A 21,115-nucleotide genomic window follows, 5' to 3' on the forward strand; every position below is an offset into this window, starting at 1 on the left:
CTCCAGAGTGTGATCCTGAGAAACCTGAGGTTTCTACAGAAGCTACAGCAAGGCCAGTAGTTTAGAATCCCAGGACCCAGAACCCTAAAGCAATCCCAGACTGCTATGAGCAGATAATGGAAGTATCAACTTCTCCTTCTGTCTTGGAAAGACAGGCAGACCAGAAAGAAGTGGATGGTCTACCGTGCTGGTGGGAAGTGGCACTTGGATAACTGGAGATTTTCAGACTGTATTTCTGAGAGAGAATCTCATGGAGCCTAGGCTAGCCTTGAACTAGGTAGACAAGGATGGCCTAGAACCTCTGATTCTCCTGCTTCCACCTCTCAAATGCTGAGATTCCAACCAACCATGGTTGGTTGATGTGGCGCTGGGGATCAAACCCAGGGCTTCTTACCTGCTAAGGAAGCACTCTGCCCCTGAGCTACATCCCTAGCCTCCAGAGCCTGTATACAGACAAGGCAACAGGGAGTTTTTGCTTTCTTTTAATGTAAACAGAATACACAAACACATTAAAAACCCCACCATGACACAAGAGAACACACAGAGTTTTATATATTTACAGGCCATGGCAATCAAGAGGAAACTGGCACATCTGACTTCGGGAAGCCTTCCTCTATCTTCGCTCATACCCAAAACCAGGGTGCAGAAGCTGTGGTATCTATCACTTCTGGGCAAAACTCAGCAGGATGCTGGAATGGCATCGATACCCCCAGAGCACAACCCCAAGGTGCTGACTTTCTGTTCTTGGCCCTCACATCAACCCCTCCTTCTTGACCAGCTGACGTGCCAAAGCTGCTCAGGAGTCAGTGTGACTTTGAGATTCAGCTGTCAATGAGAAGGGATGTGAGGCCCATCTCAGCTTTTCCTAGCCTAGGGCTAACTGTGAAATGGGTTGCAATCAATCAGATCCAAGAGGGGAGGGTATAAACTGGGTAAGTGGAGGAAGAGTAAATCCCAGCTTGGAGATGACTGCTCCTGAGTAGGATCCTGGGAATCAACCAGAGGCCAACCTAGATTTACTCACAGGCCCAGGGCTGGCTGTGGAGGACTCAATGGAGCTGTGCTGCCACCTGGAGGGCAATTGGAGCACTGCAGCAATGATGAGGACAGTCCCTCGGGTGTGATGAGATCCCAGTCTGTTTCAGTCCTCCTCACTGCAGCAACTCTTCCCAGGAAATGGGCTTAGAGAAGACCTCTCTTTCTAGCCACAGGTCATAGTTCATTTGGAAGTCCTCAGGTAGATCTACCCGCTGGCCCAAGACGCTCTGCAGGCAATTGTCCACTGGCAAGAAGTCAGGGTTGCTGTGGGTCCGGTCATAGCGCCGGGCATTGAAGCGTTCGATGTTGGCACGAAGGGCACACTCCTCTGCCTGGAAGTCCCAAGGCCGGGCATCAAGATCTGGGACAAAGCAGGAAAGCTCAGTTAGGAGTCCAGCCCTATAAGCAGCTCCCCATGAGTAAGAGTGTGATCTTTAACCAGGAGATCACCTCCAAACCCCATCCTCAGGAAGATGAGTAGAAATTCTTTCCCAAAAGCAAAAGATAATCAAATATACAGAGAAAACCCAGATCCACTGAGAAAGAGCCTTGCTCCCAAAACTCTGTAGACCAGATGGGAGAGCTCCTGGAAAAAGCACTTTTCTAAACCTGAAGTCTCCTTTGTTCCGGGGACAGAGCCCTGAGACTGCCTCATTTGCTGGTCCTCTCACCTCCCTGACAAGACATCACCTGCCACCTTGAGTCCAGATACTGGGTATAATGTTGCAGTGTTGTGACTGTAACAATGTAACTCACAGCAACACCCAGAGAACATTAGACAGGAGAAGATACCCGAGACCCAGAAACGGAAGTGCCATGCTAAGGTCCACGGACCAAGTGCAGTCTATTCTGACAGAGGGCTCGCTAAAGAGCACAGGCTTCTGTGTGTGTTGGGATCTGTAGAGCAAGTCTTAGCAGGTACTTCGGGATCACACTCTGTCCCAGAGTCCTGGGCGTGACAGAGGCTGGCTGCCAGCAGACGGTGGGCTTTAAAAAGAAAGCTGTGGACTATGGGACCAGGGAGGTAAGTGAGTGTCCCTTCTCTTGGTGTTGGACTTCATCCTGAAGGGAAATAAGAAGCTAATCAGGAAATGTACTCAGGAGGCAACAGTATAGGGTGGGTATGCTGAAAAGATTACAGGAGCCAAACCAGAGGCAGATAGAGGGGCGAAAGTACAATCAGAGCCGGTGGGGAGCTTTGGGTTTAGGCAGCCAGACGCAGTTGCAGTAGGCATGAAGAGGGGCAGAGTGTCCTGGCAATTTTAGAAAAGACATGATTTAGAGCGAGGGACAGAGAAGCAGATGAGCCCAGACACTGAGCAGCTTTCCAAAGTCTTGCCTAGAGCTCCCACAAAAACTAAAGCCAGGCAGGCCCCCTTTCTGGGTCTCCCGGGCGAGGAGTCTTCGCAAGTGGCCTCACCGTTGCCATAGGCCCAGTCGTCATTCAGCCGGTGCCGCACCTTCTGGTAGATGGCAGACATGGTCTTCATGTTGCTCTTGCGCCACTGCCGCCCCAAGTACTTGGTCTGCACTTTGAGCAGCTTCAGCACGTAGAGCTGCAGCATGGCCTGCTTCACCTTCAGGGCCCGCTTCAGGATGGGCGCCGACTTGAACACCACCAGCATCTGGGCAGGCACAGTGTGGCCACAGTGAGCAAAGGTGAGTGTGTGTGCCACTCCCACAGTCACTTAACACTTCCAGGGTGGAAAGAGGGCAACAAGCCATGCAGTTTCTCCTGAACTCACGGAGTTTTAATCACTAAAACTAGCAGAGCTACAGGCAAACCACAAAGGTTAGTCACCCTAGTAATGGATCACTCTGTAATCTAATTTCTGAGAATTCATGGACCTTCCCTGTCCCTAAAGCATCCCAGGGTTAAGGTGGCTCTTGGACTCCAGACTATCATTTCCCAATCAGGACCAAGAGGCTACGGGAAAAGTATCTGTGAGGGTGGGTTTGTTTCAGAGCATGACTAAGAGTCTCTTCCAGCTTCCAGTTCTACTCAGCAAAGAACCAGAAGTCTGCAGAACTGAGTGAGGACAATGCTGCCTCACAAGCCCCACTCTGAGGTCTCCTTGTCCCAGGTGAGGGGAGGTGCTGCATGTGGTACTGTTCTGTGAGTTCCACACTTGCTGCAGCACTGACTCACCATGGTCCTTGAATGTTTCCATTTCGTTAGCTTGTTCAAGATCCGAAGCAGATTGATGCAAGAGAAGAGGTTCCTCCAGCAAAACTGGTTGTTGTCACCAGCTTCCTGCAGGAAAAGCCAGAGACAATCACAACTCTCACACTACGCTGCTCAGCAGGGTGCAAAGGCCTTGACAAATACACCACAGTTGGCCATGCTTCAGTGTTTCTGGCACAAAGTCCCCTTGTCTCACAGCCAGTTAAAGAGAAACTCCACCCCACAAGGGGACAGAGAAACAGCAACTCAGTAGACTTTTCCAGTAGGAAATATGGCCCCAGACTTCAGTGGGAAGATGCAGGCAGCTTGAGTAGGCAAGTTCTAGGTTAGTAGCCCGGCAGAACATGCTCTATGACTAACCCTAGCCCAATCCCCAATCATTCTTCTCTACAGCATCCCTCCACCTGACTTTATGGCCATTTCTGGTACTTTAAAAGCCAAAGGTGACCTATTCTGGAAGACACCTCTATCTTTGGGTTGGAGGAGGCAACCCTCATACCAAAGGGATAGCCAGGAGGATCTCAGCCACTCACCAGACTCTCTGCAGTTAGCTCTGGAAGCTCATTCACCACGCAGTGAGGGTAATCCAGGACGGAAATGCTGCAGAATGCAAGAAGACCCAGGTGCTCACCGTGAGCAAAGGCTGGGTCTGCCAGAACAGCCATGATTGATTTGAAGCAGAAGTCGGAATCTACCTTGCTTGCTCTACCTCAGTTTCCCTGACTGATGAGGAAATGTCTGCTACAATACATGTGTACATGTACAGTTTCCCTGTGATTGGACCAGTTAGTCTAATGAGTAACTGTAAGGGGTGGAGACACTACTGCAGCTTTCCCCGTTACACGAATCTAGAAGGTGAGACTCAAGACAACTGGTTTATACCAAGCCCTTTGAGAAGCCACAGCTAGCTGGACACTTCCCTTGTGATGGCTCACACTGATAAGCAGGTGCTATCAGGTACAGCTGGCACAGGTGGGTATTAAATATCAAAGCTTTACAGTGCACAAAGCCAAGCTCCTCACAGAGAACGGGGAGGGAAAGGGCAGAAGGGCAGAAGTGGTGTCGAGGACAATTCCAGACCTAGGATGAGAGCTCCTGGTCAAACAAAGTCACTAGACTAGCTAACCTCAAAGCTAACACACTGTCATTTCACTTTGTCTCCTGATGTCAACAAAGTATTGACTCATAGACGCTCTGAAAAATGTCTGCTGAACAGTCTCAGTGGAGAGACCAGCTGGAAGTCCTGCCATCTGACTATACCACCCTTTCTTGGTCCCTGGTCCTCATCACCTGTTCTTGGCAGTGATGTAGGACATGATGTTTTGATTGAAGAACTTCAGGATCAAAGGGATGCAGTTGGCAAAGACCAGGTGCTGGGCCATGTATTCAAACTGAAACCAACAAAAGAAAACTAAGCATGCCTCTTGGAACCGTATTCTCTTTTCTCCAGAGACAAAAAGCCTTGGCTCATATTAGAATGCTCAAAAGCCAAGCCCTATTCTCTTGGGCTAGGGGAGCAGCAGGGCCTGAGGCTCCGGCCCAGCACACAGGCAGGCGGGCAGGGCCACAGGTACCTGGTAGACATGGTTCAACTTAAAGTGCTTGAGCAGCAGCAGCAGCACAGCGGAGATGGCCTTGACGATGACCTCTTTGTGGCGGTTCACATCCACCCCCAGCTTCATGCTCTGCAACACTGTGGTGCTAGAAACACAAGGGCCTGGTGAGTCACCAGCACACACAGCACCTTCTTCCCGGGTGTCCACAGTGGGGGCGGAGTCCAGAACCCTCTAGCAAGGGCCCACAGCCCGCCAACATTTCAGAGGTCAGCCTTAGGGCTCCATCTACCCATCTCCCAAGCGATCCAGTCTGGCACCATTTCTATCTTCCCATGATCTGCCCAACACAGTCTCAGTCCCTTCCTCTGCTTCTCCTCCAAAAAGGAACTTCTTTCCCAAATTCTCCCTAAGCTTTGGCCACCCTATTAACTTGAATTCCCCAAAGTGTGTACTGTAGAAAACCAGTATGTGAAGAAGTTTCACTCTACAGTGGTGTGATGAGGGTCCCTGAAGTCGGATAGATTTAGGAAGCATTGTAATATCAGTTTCTTAATTCAGGACTTCTCACTGCAAATCTTCAGAAGAAATGCAGTATTTGATCATATTTCCTAGGACCAACAAGATGGCCTACTGTTTGGTGAACCTCCCTCTGGTATGAGCCAATCCCTGCCTCCTCCCTCACCTGGCTACCATCACCAGACCAGGGCGGGATCCGCTCAGAACAAGGTGGTCCTAGCCAGCAGGTGAATCAGGTGTGGGCCTGGGTCCTTTCTCAACACAGAATATGACCTTAGAATAGACCTCAGGCTGTTCTCTCGCATGAAAAGACCCGTTAGCCAGAGAGAAAGAACCCCTAAGAGTTTCACTCTCTCCTCTGAGATGTTTGCCAGGATTCAGCCTACTGGTTCACTGGCTGGAGAGACTCCACCAGCACAGGCTCTGTGGTGGCTAGCAAACAGACCAGAAGTTACCCTCCCACTCAGGGTGTGCCAACCACATGGCTCTTGGAGGGCTCTGAGAAAGTCTACTGCCCCATCTATTTTACAACGGAAAACTGGCATTCCTAATTTACTTAGAAGTTCACTCTGTGACAGTCTGAGCTGGGATTATGGCTAAGCATCTCTCTACCCAGGGAAACTTACGCAGTGGTTCCCTTTGTCTGAATCAGAAATACCCTAGACTTAACCAGCAGCAAAGCTAGGCCAACAAAAGACACCAACCTGAGAAACACTGGCCCTCTTCCCTCTACCCCTTCATAGCACTGATACTCACGGCATCTCCTCAGGCAGGACATCTGCCAGGATGTTGATTGAGTCCGTTTTGGCTTTTGATGTGGGGGCTGCAGCCAGCAGGATCTTCAGGAGGGCAATCTGGGAAAAGCAGACCATTCAGATGGGCATCAGAGCACAGGGCCATCATGGAGCAAGCCCTCCAGGTCTGCAGGTGGCAGGAGCCTTGTGGGGTGAAGGAGACCAGCCTATGGGGTATCTCACCACAGGTGCCTGCTGACAGGCCCCGAGAGAGGTCCCAGACCCAGAGCACTCACCATATACTGAGGCAGGCTGGGGAGTAAGCCTTGGTAGAGGGTTTCTGCAGGAACTTGCTCAACTTCCTCTTCTCCCTTTAATACAGAAGTCACAAACACAAACCTATGTCCAGGCTACACATCTCCTGAGCCCGAGTGACACTGATGACGGCATGCCCAAAGTGTCACTTGGGACAGTGTAGTCAGTTCTTAGATAACACTCTCCATAAGGTTCCACAGCCACGCTGCTAGCAAACACCGGTAAACCCCAGCACTGCGTAGGCCAAGACAGGCGTTTGAGGCCAGTCTGAGCTGTACAGCAAAGTTATCTGGGTTATAGGTAGATGCCATCAAATCAACAAGTAAATAACAGAGCGAAGGTACTAGTCTATCACTGCTGTTCTTCTGCAGGCAGGGAACGGAGCACCGAGAGGTCAGGTTTTGTGCTCAAGCAGCCTCAGGGACTGAGAGAGTGGGATATGGACAGGAATCTCTTCAAAGAGGCCGAGCCCTAGAGCAGCTTTGAGGACCAGGCCCCGCTCAGAGATGAGAGCAGTTGGGGACTCCATGGCTGTAGGCCTCTTAACTCACCCCTGAGAGAGGAGAGCGAAGGAATTCCTCCTCCATCTGTGCCTGGACCTCTGCAATCGATGTGTACTTGTGCTAAAGAGAGGCAGGAGAAGGTGCTGAGAAAAATATCCTTAATTCTCTGGCCACACTCCCCTCCACCCACCCACACATACACACTGGCAAAGAGCCAAGATTTTACTCTGGTCTTCCGAGAGAGGGCCAAGTCACAGCAAAGATTCCCTAATGAAACTGTAAACTTCTAATAGCTTTCTAAGGAGGCATCTACTCTGACAACCTCTGTGAAAAACCCATAGTCAATTAGCAAAAAGCAAACTAAAGTGGAGGAAAGGGCTTTCAACAACAAAAATACAGGAGAAAAGACATCAGAGGTCAAACTAACTGTGTACTCCAAAAGCCTATATGCTGAGATCACTTGTCATTACCAGTTTCAAAATTGGACTTAAAAATATTATAGTCCAGATACATCAGAAGCACTCTTCCTGATCCCTCACAGCTCTGCCCCCACCCCCAGCAGTGAGCACGGGAGAAAACAAGATGGTCTTGGCTCCAACCCTGTCTTTAGATTCCACCTGCCTGTCTGCCTGCAGCTATCTAGGACTGGTTAACTGAGCCTGCCTGATTTCTAAAGCATGCTCTTAGCACACCCACGATGGTGCTCATATCTTGCTCCCCAACCATTCTATAAACAGCAAAGCTGACAATGTCATCTCTACCTGCAGCTCCTCTCAAACCTTAGAACTTGGCTAAGGAAAAGGGAAGTGCTGTGGACATCGCTCTGTGTAAATAAAATGCCGACTGGCCAGTGGCCAGGCAGGAAGTATAGGCGGGACAAGAGAGAAGAGAATTCTGGGAACAGCAAGGCTGAGGCGGAGAGACACTGCCAACCACTGCCATGACAAGGAAGATGTAAGGTACTGGTAAGCCACAAGCCATGTGGCAAAGTATAGACTAACAGAAATGGGTTAATTTAAGATAGAAGAAGTAGATAGCCATGGCCATACAGTTTCTAAACAATGTAAGTCTCTGTGTGCTTTATTGGTTGGGTCTGAGCGTCTATGGGCCTGGCGGGTGAGAGAGATTTGTCCTGACTGGGCCAGGCAGGACAACTCTAACTACAGGAAGGCTACTTACAAGCTCCTTGAACTCTCAGTCTGCTATCTAACACATCCCTAAAAGAGGTCACACTTACGGTACTTCCCAGGCTCTTGCTGGCAGACAACAATCCTGAACGGCTTGTCCCTTCTCACTTTATTCACCTGGGACCAAACAAGGCCAAAAGTTCCCTTCGGGCCACTTACTTGTTTCAGTGTCTTGATGCTTTCGTGGATTGGCCTTGGCAGCCCCACCACTGTGTTGGTGTCACTGGAGAATAAAGAAGGCCTTGTGCTGAGCCCAGACATCCACGCACCTGTCCGCTGCCCCAAGGCCAGGCAAATGGACTTCTAAAGGAACTCAGGTCACACTTACCTGCCTAGGGTGTAGCCTATGAACTTGCTGCGGCTGGATTCAAGGAACATCTCAATGTCTTTCTCTCTACCAAAGAAGTAGGGACAGATTTTATCAAGTACTCTCTCAAGGTGTGCTACTGTCACAGGCCTGTGTTCTAATAGACAAAGCATTTCCAAATTGTAATTCCAAGACAAGGAAAGATCTCTTACAATAAGGGGGAAAAAAATCTGAATTCCAGCTACTTTGATTTTCACATAATTTTGTTGGGTTCATAAACTTAAAGTATGTTTATATTTCTATAATATGTCCATATGTCAGTCCAGCTGACTCAAAATCAGGGAGGTATATTAAACTTAAAAGCACAGTTTATTTAAACAATAGTAATATTTAATACTTGCAAACACTAAGAAGTGTAAGAAATAAATGAATGGCTTATTTTCTTATCTCAATAGAAACGCCTTGGCTTTTGGGGTGATCTGTTCTATATTCTTCTCACACAACCCAGAAAGCTGAGGGCTTTTACATCAGCTCACGTACACATCTATCTATTCATTAGATACACATCTCCAGCTACCTCCCCATCTATTGACTCACCCAATGATACTGTTCAATGCACTAAGTGGTTTGTGAAACTCTGCATCTATCATTTGTATATAAAAAGCCATATACAATTCCAATATGAGTGGGGATAGGTTTGCCTAGATACACATTTTATTTTTTCCCTCTCTCTCTTCACTATCAAGTTTGATAAGTTCAAATTACTGACACAGGATTTGTACAAGGGTTATCAGCAAAACCATCCTCCCAGTCATGCCCAGGACAGCACAGGACAATTTAAGGTTATCTTAGCCTTGCAGAAGAGCTTAGGTCCACACTGGCCTGAGGATATGAGGGCCCTCACTTCAAGACGATTCTAGAACTCTGAGACTTACCTGACCTTGGGAGCCCAAGGGAGCCCTTTGGGGCAGGTAAGTCTGTCTGTCTGAGGGTGCTGTAGTGGGGGAGGCATCACCTCATCTCGCTCAAGGGGAAAAGTCTCCCCCTCCAGGCTGCTGTCATCATCATTCTCCTCTTCCTCTTCTCGAGAGTCATCAGCCTTGTAGGGATCCCGTTCATTGAAGGCATCTAAATTGTCCTGCTTTATCAGAGCCTGAAAGCACAGGGGAGGGGCCGAGAAAGCTGGACAACTAACAAGGTGATGGCAGAGGGAAACAGTTCAGAGGAACAAAAGGTGTCAGATAGGGAGCTAGGAACACAGGGGAGGAGCTGGGACTAGAGTGAAATGGCAAGTCCCTTCTTGCTCCAGTGCCTCCAGAGCTGCCACGATCTAAGTATCCACTATCCACTGGGCCTGGGGCTGTAGACAGAGTCCTTGCTGTGGACTCCTCTGATCAGCCTGATAGGAGCGGATTTCTAATATCCTGCGTGCCCCAAGTGCACGCGCTCGCACCCCATCCCGTGTGCACTTTGAGACCTCTCAGGAGTCCTGGGTCCTCTGTTGCCTCACCTTGTGCTCCCGTCGGCCCCGTTTCTGCTGCTGCTCAATCAGGTCTGAGGCTGAGGCTGGTGGAGAGGCAGCCCTCATATTTCGGATCACCTTGATGCTGTCCTCAGGCAGTGGGGGAAGGCCAAGAAGAGTACGCTTCTCAGCCTTCATGCTCTGCAGCTCCTCAAAGCCACCCAGTGTGCACTGTGTAAAATGGAGGTGCAGAGCCTAGGTCACCATGACCTTGTTGATATCATATACTAAAAAGCATGCAAGACACCATCAGAACCCAAGCCTTTATAGAGACCCACACAGCCCCTTGGACAAAAAACTAAAGTCATCCAAGGAGAATTCAGAGCTCCCTCTACAAGGAACAAGAGAAAAAGAGCAAGGAAAGAAAGAAACACCAGCTGGTGGAAGCTGGTGCAGGATATATGTAATTCTTTACATATGATATAGTCTCTAATTTTTAAAAGAAGCAGATTGAGCAGGGTGTGGTGGCACACACAGATAATCCCAACTCTTCTGAAGCTGAAGCAGGAGGATCACCAAAATTAGAAGTCCAGCCTAGTGTACATAGCAAGTTCCAGGCTACTCAAGGCAACAGAGAGACCATGTCTTTAAACCAACCAAATGAAGTAGAGTAGAGCCAGTTCTTACAAATGTCAGCTGACTGATGCTTCAAAGCTGTGCATGTCAGTCTTCCAAACAAAACTAAAACCTACTGTGTGTTGCTCAAATAAAATAATATACTAATAAAATAAAATAAAAACCTTTCTAAATTTACTAGAAGATCAAGCTCTAGCCCCATAGTCACTGTGACTACTCAGCTTTCCTCTCAGCCTGAAGGAGGCTTCCTGAGGAACCAGCAGGTCTGGTCAAGATAAAGCTTGTACAGACCCTGAGATGCTCTAAACTCACTAAACTCTGGCTGCAGAGTAGAGGGAAGACCCAATTAGCACAGTGCTCCTCCTGGAGAGAGGGCTCCCTGCTTACCCTGGGCTTGGTATCTGACAATGCCCCATGCTAAGTGTGATGGCCAGCCCACCCAGAATCTACTCCCTCCCCATACAGAAACAGTCCATTTCACAACACACCCTCCGGAAATAGGCTAGCTAGAGGTTCACTCTTGCTTCCTTCAAAAGACATCTTACTGGGTTGGAGAGAGAGCTCTGCTGTTCAAAGTTAAGCTCAACCCAGGTAACAAGTTATCTGCCCACTAGACTATAACTAAATCAGTTCCATCTTTGCCTCAAACCACTTTTACAAACACAGGTTTGGAAGTGGTCTCCAAAGAGGCATCTTGTTTGAGGATGGTGCTGCTGTATGATTAGAAATGGCTTTAACAAAAGCCGGGAGTCAATCTAGTATGACATGAAGACCATGTCATGCCTGCCCCTACTCGGCACTTTTTTTCCCCTTGAGACAAGGTCTTACCATGTATCCCTGGCTGTCCTGGAACTCACTCTGTGGACTAGGTTGGCCTCAGACTCACAGAGATCTGCCTGCCTCTGCCTCCTGAGTGCTGGGATTAAAGTTGTGCACCACCATGCCCTGTATTTCTTTTTTATCTCTTTTCTGAACTTTTTAAAAACTGAGCCTGGGAGCTATACTGACGAGGCTGAGGCAGTAATATTTCAAGTTTAAGGCCAGATCTTGTGTCAAAATAAAAAGTAAACAGCTGAGGACATGGCTCAGTGGGTAAGAGCACTTGCTTCAAAAAGATGAGGATATGAGTTTAATTCCCTAGTACCCAGGTAAAAAGCTGGAGAAGTCACACATTAGCCTGTAACCCAACAGAAGCAAGGGGTTTGCTGGCTGCCAGCTTAGCACCAGGTTCAGGTAGAGAACCTGCCATAAGAGAATACAGCAAAGAATGACAGCGCAGGAAACTCTGGTCTCTTGAGCATGGGTGTGTGCAGCTATACACACGTGTTCATGCACTACATACATGTACCAAATGAATACTCACATGCACAGGAAATAAGCAAATACATAAAAAGTAAAAAGAACACCAGTGTAACTCACTGGAGTCTGTTTGCCTAGCATGCACAAGGTCCTAGGTTCAATCTGCAATACCACTAAACAAATACCTTTTAAACAAATTAGCTATGTATTCACAGAATTCAGTATTCAAAAAGAAACGTTATTCATCATTATCCATGGGAGACTGGCTCCGGGAACTTCCCCTCCCCACTCCCCCACAAGAAGATATCACATCCTTCAGAAGATGGAATGGTGTTTTCATATCACCTGTGCATAACCTACTGCAAGCTTGAAATCATCCCTAGATTATCTGTACTACCTAAAACTACGTAAGTCATTGCTATACTAGTTAGGGAACAGTAACAACAAAGTCTGTACAGCAGCACAGATGCAAACTTCATTCTATGACCTGTATTTGGAAGCATATATGGATGAGAATCCACAGGTACAGAGGGCCAACCATACAAAGACATTTCTTTCCTAGCATATAAATGCCCCCAAGAAGATGCTCACCAATACAGTCTTCCAGAGCAGCAAGAGAACTTTCTTCATGGGGAAGTGGGGGGCATGGCCGCTGCAAAATTTGGTCACCATCCCAAATAGCATGATGGCAAATGGCTCATTGTTGTACAGAGGGGAGCCTGGAAGTGATTCAAAGATATCAGGACCCTAGGCAGCAAAAGGACCCACCCAAAGCCCTCCAGTCTCAGCTCCCAGGCAAGGCCTTAACAGAGGACCCCAGGTCCTACCCAGCTCAGCTCTGAAGGTCTGTCGCATTGTTCTCCACTCAGCCTTGTCACCCTCACAATCCTGGTGCACAGTCTCCACAATCAGGTACATGATGTTGAGCAGAACCCTGAGCATAAGAACCAGCTCATAAGAGAGTAAGACAGGGACCAAGGGGCATTCTTGGCTGGGAGTGGTGGTATATGCTTGTAATACTAGTTCTTGAAAAGCTGAGGCAGGAGGGTCTCAAGTTTCAGGCCAGCCTGGGCTAGATAGTGAGTTCTAGCCTGGCCTAAATCATATATGGAGTCAGTCTCAAACAAACAAAAATGTGAAGGAGGAACCCTTGGGCTTTCTCACTTCCTGGCTAAGATGTAAACACCCATGCACATGGTAGGAGAAGGCTGTCATACAGAGAAAACCTAGGAAGAGAAGTGACACCTGAGGATTCTTGCTCAGGCAGAGCCTATAACTCATTCTGTATCTCCAGTGCCTGAAGAGCTTACTCAAAGCTGACAAACATGAACAAGAATGGCCTAAAGAATGTACTGCCCTAAGCCTCCTGAACAGAAAAACAGAACTGACTAGAGTAAGTGACTGAGATCAAAGCAGGCAGGATTACAGAAAGAGGGCAGTTTACCAGAAGAGTGGAAAACAGGAGGTGAAATGCAGAGATCCTGTCTACAGTGAGGAGAACCACAGCTCAGATTCCAAAACCAGATTGCAACCCTCAAGCATGGGAAGACAACCCTGTTCTTTAGCAGTGGCTATTCCTGTGCAGCCAGGAAGCACGGTGGCATTGTCAGGATAACCCAACACAGATGGGGATCAAGTTGTGTACAATGGGTGGTGGAGTCCCAGAGCAACACCCTGGTTTCTGTCTACATATAAAATACTCTACAAACGGCCAGGCAGTTGTGGCGTAGGCCTTTAATCCCAGCACTCGGGAGGGACAGGCAGGCGGACCTCTGTGAGTTCTAGGCCAATCTGGGCTACAAAGTGAGTACCAGGAAAGGCACAAAGCTACACAGAGAAACTCTATCTTGAAAAACAAAACAAAACAAAAACAAAACAAAAAACCTCTACAACCAACTCCTTAGCAGCTCTATTAAGTGGTTTGACCTTGATTTCTTCTAGATTTTCCAGGTCCCTCCTCTCCCCTAAGACGGCACCTCATCAAGGCCTACTAACGACTCCCAGAGAGCCTATCACTTGAGCTGAGGAATGCACACACAGCTAAGAAATGCTCAGTCTTGCTCTGAGCTCACTCTCTGGCTCAGGGTACCAGGCTTGTAGCTTGTCTCACCTCAGGTCTGTGCTGTCAGCCAGGGAGATGGCAGGCTTCCTCACTGCACTGCTGCATGCGGCACTGTTACTGCAGGAGAGATCTAAATCAGCTTGACAGGGCAAGGGAGGTAAGTGATGCCCTTGACAAGTACTGTCCCATCAAGCAACAAGATGCCAGTATGTTTAGGCTCTACACGAGACCTTAGGACACCACACTAGTTAAGAACTCAAGCCCTGAGCCGGGCAGTGGTGGTACACACCTTTAATCCCAGCACTCGGGAGGCAAAGGCAGGCGGATCTCTGTGAATTTGAGGCCAGCCTGGGCTACAGAGAAAGTTCTAGGACAGCTGAGGCTGTTATACAGAAAAACCCTGTCTTGAAAAACCAGAAAGAAACAAACAAACAAAAAAAGAATTCAAGCCCTAGACCAAACTGTCAAGTCTCAAAGTATGAACCCTAGCTGTTACATTTACTAGTTAGGTATACATGGGCAACGTAGAGTTGACTTCTCTATGTCTAGTTGTCTCATCTACAAAATCAGGGTGACAACAGTACCTGAGTCAGTAACATGATTTAGTAAACATAATGTCCTGAGAACAGTGCCTGAAGATGTAGTACTCGGTGAGTGTTTTTAATTACAATGACATTGATTTTAATTTTGTTGTTGTTTGTTTTTGGATATGTTCTAAGTAGCTCTGGTTACCCTGGAACTCACTAAACTTACAGCAATCTTCCTTATTTATGACAGCTGTTAGCCTCAAATGAGTAGCAGCTGCCCTGTCCGGAGTGACAAGCTTTGTTGTGCGCACGTGTCAGATTTGGGCTTGGTGTACTGCTGAAGGGAAAACACAGAGGGGAGTTCAAGATGAGAAGTTCCCTCCTGAGGGGTGTTTTAGGCATGGGTAGAACCTGCCAGGTACCAATGCTCCAGTATTATGGACCACCTGAACCCAGCACAGGAACCCATCACTTTCTACTACCCTAGGAACCTCTTACCTCTATTATTATATTTTCTCATCTCTCTCTTATATTATTTTCCAAGGAATCATTAAGTAGCTTTTCCATTATTCAACCTTATATGTTCCAAACAGCCCAAGAACAGACCCTTCACCTTCAGTGACCTATTTACCTGTCTCAATGTTATTAGTTCTGTAAGCTCTGGCCACTTCCCACTACTCTCTTTCCCTCCCCTCCCCTCCCCTCTCCCTCCCCTACCCTTCCCTCCCCTTCTTCCCTATTAAAGCCCTTCAACAGAAGTGCTCACTCTATTTCCATGTTCAGAAGCTCCACCAAAGCATTGAACGTGCCCACCTCCAGGAGCAGAAAGATGTTGTAACGCATCCAGAACTGCACTTCTGCCTCTGAGCTGCATTCTCCAAAGGTACCTGCAAATACAGGCCACAGCTTACCAAGACCCGCCATGCGTAACTAGGCACTGTCACTAGTAGGGGTACCAGGGGGTCCCTGGGGACATCATCACAATACCTTGGGCAACATAAAGAATTGCACGGGCCACCTTAAGTCTTTTCTCCCGGGCAGTGACTTCCAAGCCATCCAGAAGCCTCATGGCATGGGTACGGTGCTGGTTGGTATCCAGCTCAGTCCACTTCTTGTCTGTCACTGTAGGTCAAGAGACACTTATAAATGAACCCACATAATTCCTCACAATAGAATGGACTGAGTTAATCTTTCAAATCAGGGCAAAGACAAGTTACTCCTTCATAAGGGATAAGGCCACACTGCTGTTCTGTGAATTGGAATTTGCATCAGAATGCCCAGAAGGCCCATTCTACATGTCACATCTGGCCTCGAACAACTAGTACAACAATTTTTTCATATTCCTGGATGCCTTAGATCAGTTCGATGATGAAAAGAAACCCTGTACTCTCCTGATACAGTATGAAGAGAACCAAGAAGTGGGGAAAATGATCTCACCATGGATCCGGAAGTCCTCCTCAAAGCATTTTCGATTCATCAGGAATTCTGGTCCTTCTGTATAGCTGTAAAGCTCTGTCAAAGAACAAAGTCTCCTCACCATTACCACACTCCACATCAGTTCTCACATGCAGCAGAGGAAGTAAGGCATTCTACTCAACTCTACTCCTGCGTAAGTCACAATGATTTTCAGGCTACTCTTTCTAATTACTGAGTGGGGAAGGCCTTAGTGTTCTGATGCACTCGACAGAGGTAACACTGGCCACTTAGAACTGGAATGTCAGTGGAGCATAAATCTGGGCATTTCTAGTATGATATGCATTAGACTACGCTGTGTCAGAGGCTGCTCATCACCCTGAATATGTCTTTAGTGTCACCTCCTGAATAAGGATCATGAAGGCTGGAGAGGCAGCTCATGCTGTCCTCATATCATACACCAATAACAGTAACAGCGACAGATGTGCAAAGATTCAAGCACAGTTGCTAGCATTCCTGTGACTCACTGCTGTGTGAGAGATCACTGTCCAGTTGGTGTATGGCAAGGAGCACCACTAACTGCCTTACCCGGAGACTGGGCAATAACCAATTCAGCTGACTCCAAACAAGATCCTTCATGGAGATAAAGGACAATTCAAAATTACAAGACATGTGTCCAAGCTAAATAGCTATTCGATGTCTTATATACCATTGATAGGAATAACTAGGGAAAAATGATATCCAGTCTTAATTTTCTTAAGACCCCAGTCAAAACTCCTGTAAAGGACACAAAGGTCTAGACCTTACCTGCAAGCTCTGCAGCCCACTTGTCTGTGTCAGCATACTCAAACTCCAGGTCTGGAGACTCAGAATAGCCCTGATGAATGGAAAGAACTTCACATAAAAAATCCTCCTGAGTGTTTTACAAAGGGATAAACACAAATGCCTCAGAGACACTGTGGTACTACATGACATCACTACCTTTACTTTTTAGATGTTTTATCACAGAATTTTGTCTCCTAAACTAGCTGAAGTCCTCTTAAAGCCCTCTCCAACACCCTGTATTTTACCTTCAAAGCACCTACTATAAACCATAATTATTCAAAGCATTTCTTTTTTAATCATTTTCCTCTCCATGAGACCGCAAGTTCCTTGAAACAGAAACTCTGTTTTGCTGACCAATGATATCCATTTCATAGCTGTTCAACATAAACACAAAATTTCTATTTTGTGCAGTGACTGACCATACAGTAATAAATATCTAGACGTTACACTTCTTTCTGGACTGTGGGCTATAAACAGCTAAGGACAAAATGAGTATTGAAACCTTCAGTACCCTGCTCTTATCTCAATTTTTAGTGAGACCTGACAGACAGAGAAAGCAGAAATGGAACAGATTGGCCTCCCTCCCACACACAGGATAGAATGCAATGACAATCTGTTAGAGAGAGGTGATTCCTGAGAATGGGCCATCTTGGAAGACTTGTACTGGGAAGAGAGAAGCAGCAAGAAAAAAAACGATGAAGGCAGTCTTTATTAAAATGTACTTGGAAGACCAGAGGGTACAGTTCAGTGTAGGGCACCTAGTATGTACTACCCTGGGTTTAATCTTCAGCATTGGGGTTGGGGGAGAAGCAAGTGAGATGGAGGGCGGGTCAGGGAGAACCTTAAAACAGTTAATGACCACTGACAGAATCACATACCCTCAAACAATAACTACTCCTTACTAATGGGCAATAGTGGACACTTTCACAAACTACTGAGTTTCTAGGCTAGTGGTAGAATGATTACCTAACATGTGTAGGGTCCTGGGTTCACATCCCAGTACCACCAAAACACAATTAAAATTGACAGCAGCACATTACTGAGGTTAAGTTTTTCCATTTACAGAACAGGAATGACAAAAATCTGCTTGGAACTTTTCTTATGACTTTTTTTTTTTTTGACAATTTCATACATGTTGTATATATAATGCATTGTGATCACATTCACCACAAAAATCCATTATTCTTTCTTATCCCCTCCCAATGTACTTATGTAGAGACAAGGTTTTACTGTGCAGCCCAGGCTGGCCTTGAACTCTGATCCTCCTTTCTCAGCTTCCTGCGTGTTGGGACTAGAAGCATGCTTGGCTGCCTTGGCTATTTTTGAGGACTAATAAAATTTACGTAGCACACATTAGAGCTCTCCTCCAGTGTCAGCCTCCCTGTCCTCTAGACACTGATCAGTCTCCCAAACTATTGATTTCAGCTGTCACTAGAGGAAGTGTGCAGGATCAACATCTCTAATGCAAGGAGACAGATCTCTGTATTTGATGGGCCTTCCAGATGCTGACTCTGGTGAAATTAAAGGATAGAACGAGGAACTAAAATGTATAACAGAGGTTGAGGATGTAGCTTGGCAGGACAGTGTTGGCCTAGCTGGCACAAGGTTCAGAATTTGACTCTCAGCACCACAGAATAATAATAAAAAAAAATGCATAAAAGTGTATTTATCTGACTATTTTTCAGCTAGTTAGGAAAATGTAAAACTTCTTTACCTGCTGAGCTATCTTGCCAGCCCTAAAATATTTCTTAAAAAGATTGATTTTATTTATGCATCTTTCTGTGTGTGTAAGTGCATGTGTGCAAGTTCCCATGTGGGTTAGAAGGAGGGTACTGGATCCCTAGGTGCTAGAGTAGTAGGCAGTTGTGAGCCACCCAATATGGGTGCTGGAATCCAAACCCAGGTCCTCTGAGAGAGCAGAAACTGCTTTTAACCACTGAACCATCTCTCCAGCCCCTTAAAACATAAAGAAAAGAAAGTCTGGGAGTATAGTTCGATGCTCAGCATCCTCTTCAGAAACAATGAACAAGTCTGGTCATTAAAGAAGGTGTGCTCTTGCCAGGCAGTGGTGGTGCACACCTTTAACCCCAACACTGGGGAGGCAGAGGCAGTCAGATCTCTGTGCGTTTGAGGCTAGCCGGTCTCCTGAGTGAGTTCCAGGACAGGCTCCAAAGCTACACAGAGAAATCCTGTCAAAAAAAAAAAAAAAAAGTAGGCTCCAAACTTAAAACTTTCATACTCCTTCATACTTGAAAGACCACTGAGAAGTAGCCAGTGATGATGCATTGTTCCACAATAAAAGATTCCTGAAGGGTCCATCTTCTGCTTTTTTCAAAAAGGCCACTCAAAGCTCAACCTCTGTACTCTGGGCTTGTTCATTTGCAATGTGTTTTAGCAGGGTTTGAGCCTGCAACAAAAAATGTTTGAAAGGAACTGATTTCAGAGCTCTAAAGACAGTATCATTAGTCTCTGGTTCGAGCTGGAGCATCAAATTTGGATAATGAGGGATTCCCTCTCAGTAAGTGCCTGACTGCTCATCATATTGGGAGTTGTCTCAGGTGGAGATTGCATAGTGAGTGCTCTGGGAATGAATGTGCTGATTAAGAAGCCCTAAAATGCTGCCATGGGTGTGTGTTCATTCATGATTTCTGCAAACGGAAGCAGTGGGAGGAATTTCAACTTGGGCTGAGGTGAATAGCTCGATACTGCTCAGGCAATGGGAATCACAGCTCACTAGCAAGGAGAATCCTGCGCCCTTTGTGTACTCCTGATCCTTAACAGTTCAGCACTGGGTTCACTGGGCATCCAAAAATACTTGTCAGTGTCTACCCATGGCCTGATCCTGCATTGACTAAAGTTCGGAGGGAACTCAGTACGCTCTCTCTGCTACTCTCACAACCTGGAGCCAAGCAAGCAGCACTAGAGATACAAGCTCTGTTCTAAGGGTCCACAAAACTCTCCTGGTCCCTTCGCTGACAACTGGCGTCGCCCACCGCCCACCTAAGATGAGAGGCCGGAAATGAAGAGGGGCTAAGAACTCATGCAGACCACCTACTCCGTCCCCCTGGGCTGTGCCTCAGGCCACGCCCCCAGGAGCAGACCGGCTGCCCCAGGACCTTCCCCGGGGCCGCAGAGGAGTTCGTGGGGCCGCGGGAGCTGCCAGTTTCTCCAGCAGCACGGTTCTCGGTAAAGTGACAGCCCCCCCACCCCCCAGCCCGCCTGTCAAGCCACCCGGAAGGCCGGCTGGGCCCGGAAGCTGCCCTGGCCCCGCGACCCCCGCTGCCACCCGCCCAGTGGCAGCCTCGCCCCCCTGCAGCTCTGACCTCCGAGTCTTTGCGCTGGTTGCGGTTAAACTCGCGAGCTTTGCCCCCCGGCAGGAGGCCTCCAGCGGCCCTCGGCGCCCCCGGAGGAGGCTGTGCGGTGGTGGGCGGCGGAGGAGGTGGCGGCTGGGGCTGCTTGTTGTTCACAATCAGAGGGCCGGGACCGGCGACTGCCGGCTCCATCTTGGCTGCTCCACACCCCCGGCTCAGTTCTCGGACGTGCTCCGTCAGGCAACTCTCGCGTGATTTCCTCCAGGAAATTTCCCCAATCGCCACATACAGTGTGGCGGCGTGTGTTGAAAGCCGTAACTGTCAATCATCTTCAGGTTTCTCTCTTTGTCATTAGTTTCTCTTCCCTCCTTCCAGGGGAACTAAGAGACGTGCCCCTGGGCTCGCAGGAATCCCATCAGGTGCCTTTTGATCGGTGAGATTTAACACCTTCAGTTAATTTAGTTGTCTTTTCCTTTCTGTCGTCACAGCCCTGTTCAAGGTGAGGCAAGATGAAAGGGGAAATTAGGGAGACATCAGTAAACAAAGGAATCCCTTACCCATGGGTCTAGCTGAAGCCTCTTACTAGCAGAGAGGAATTTCAGTACAATTAATAACTGGTTATGTCTCCCCAGCCCAAGCTGGAAAACCTGCAAGTTTGTAGGACTCTGCAGGGAACCCCTGGTGCGACGCTAGGGACTCCTAGTTTTGCTTTGTCAGACTATCCACCCAAGGCACCTCTGGAGCCTCATTATAATCTTATCAAAAGAGAGGGGGGAAATGCACAGGAGTGGAGGGTTTCTTTTTTTTTTTTTTAAGACAGGGTTTCTCTGTTGCCCTGGCTGTCTTGGAACTCGCTCTGTAGACAAGGCTGGCCTTGAACTCAGAGATCCACCTGCCCCTGCTTCCAGAGTGCTGGAATTAAAGGAGTGCGCCGCCACGCCACACTACCTGGCTGGAGTGGGGGGATTTCTTAGCCTGGTAACTTGAGAGCCACCAAAATGGTAACTATGGCTAATACTAAGACACCCAATGAAAACTCTTCCTTGAGGAAGACACGCCCACATTTGGGTATGTCTTACTTCCTTTTCTTTAACACCTTTCTTTCTCCTAACCCTCATGCCTAAAGTCTAGATTAGATTATCTTTACTAAAAAGCCCCAACTTTGCTTCATGCTGGGGAATCTTGAAATTCTTTTTTGCATTGAAGACACAAATTCTGGTTTGAGGCATGCACATGGTA

The 21,115-nt window shown here is 47.6% G+C and overlaps 1 protein-coding gene across 1 annotated transcript; it reads right to left on the minus strand.

The window, feature by feature from the left end:
* Nucleotides 1-467: 467 nt before the first annotated feature.
* Strip1 (striatin interacting protein 1) lies at nt 468-20,112 on the minus strand. Its single transcript, XM_036190680.1, has 21 exons — nt 19,889-20,112; nt 16,548-16,617; nt 15,765-15,839; nt 15,315-15,449; nt 15,094-15,214; nt 13,849-13,917; nt 12,566-12,672; nt 12,330-12,457; nt 9,852-10,034; nt 9,277-9,494; nt 8,363-8,428; nt 8,194-8,257; nt 6,896-6,967; nt 6,326-6,400; nt 6,052-6,149; nt 4,798-4,924; nt 4,514-4,614; nt 3,757-3,823; nt 3,188-3,292; nt 2,459-2,663; nt 468-1,399 (listed from the first exon to the last, which is right to left on the minus strand). Exons 1-21 carry the CDS (start codon nt 20,066-20,068, stop codon nt 1,152-1,154), a joined length of 2,514 nt encoding a protein of 837 aa, XP_036046573.1. The 5' UTR covers nt 20,069-20,112; the 3' UTR covers nt 468-1,151.
* Between the last annotated feature and the right edge of the window lie 1,003 nt (nt 20,113-21,115).

Source organism: Onychomys torridus, chromosome 6, assembly GCF_903995425.1.
Source record: "Onychomys torridus chromosome 6, mOncTor1.1, whole genome shotgun sequence".
Lineage (NCBI taxonomy): Eukaryota > Metazoa > Chordata > Mammalia > Rodentia > Cricetidae > Onychomys > Onychomys torridus.

Coding starts and splice junctions, on each gene's coding strand:
- Strip1 (XM_036190680.1), bottom strand. CDS start 20,068: ATGGAGCCGGCAGTCGCCGGTCCCGGCCCTCTGATTGTGAACAACAAG. Junction 9,495..9,851: donor GGGGCCGACGGGAGCACAAG/GTGAGGCAACAG, acceptor CTGTGCTTTCAG/GCTCTGATAAAGCAGGACAA. Junction 3,293..3,756: donor AGCTAACTGCAGAGAGTCTG/GTGAGTGGCTGA, acceptor CTTTTCCTGCAG/GAAGCTGGTGACAACAACCA.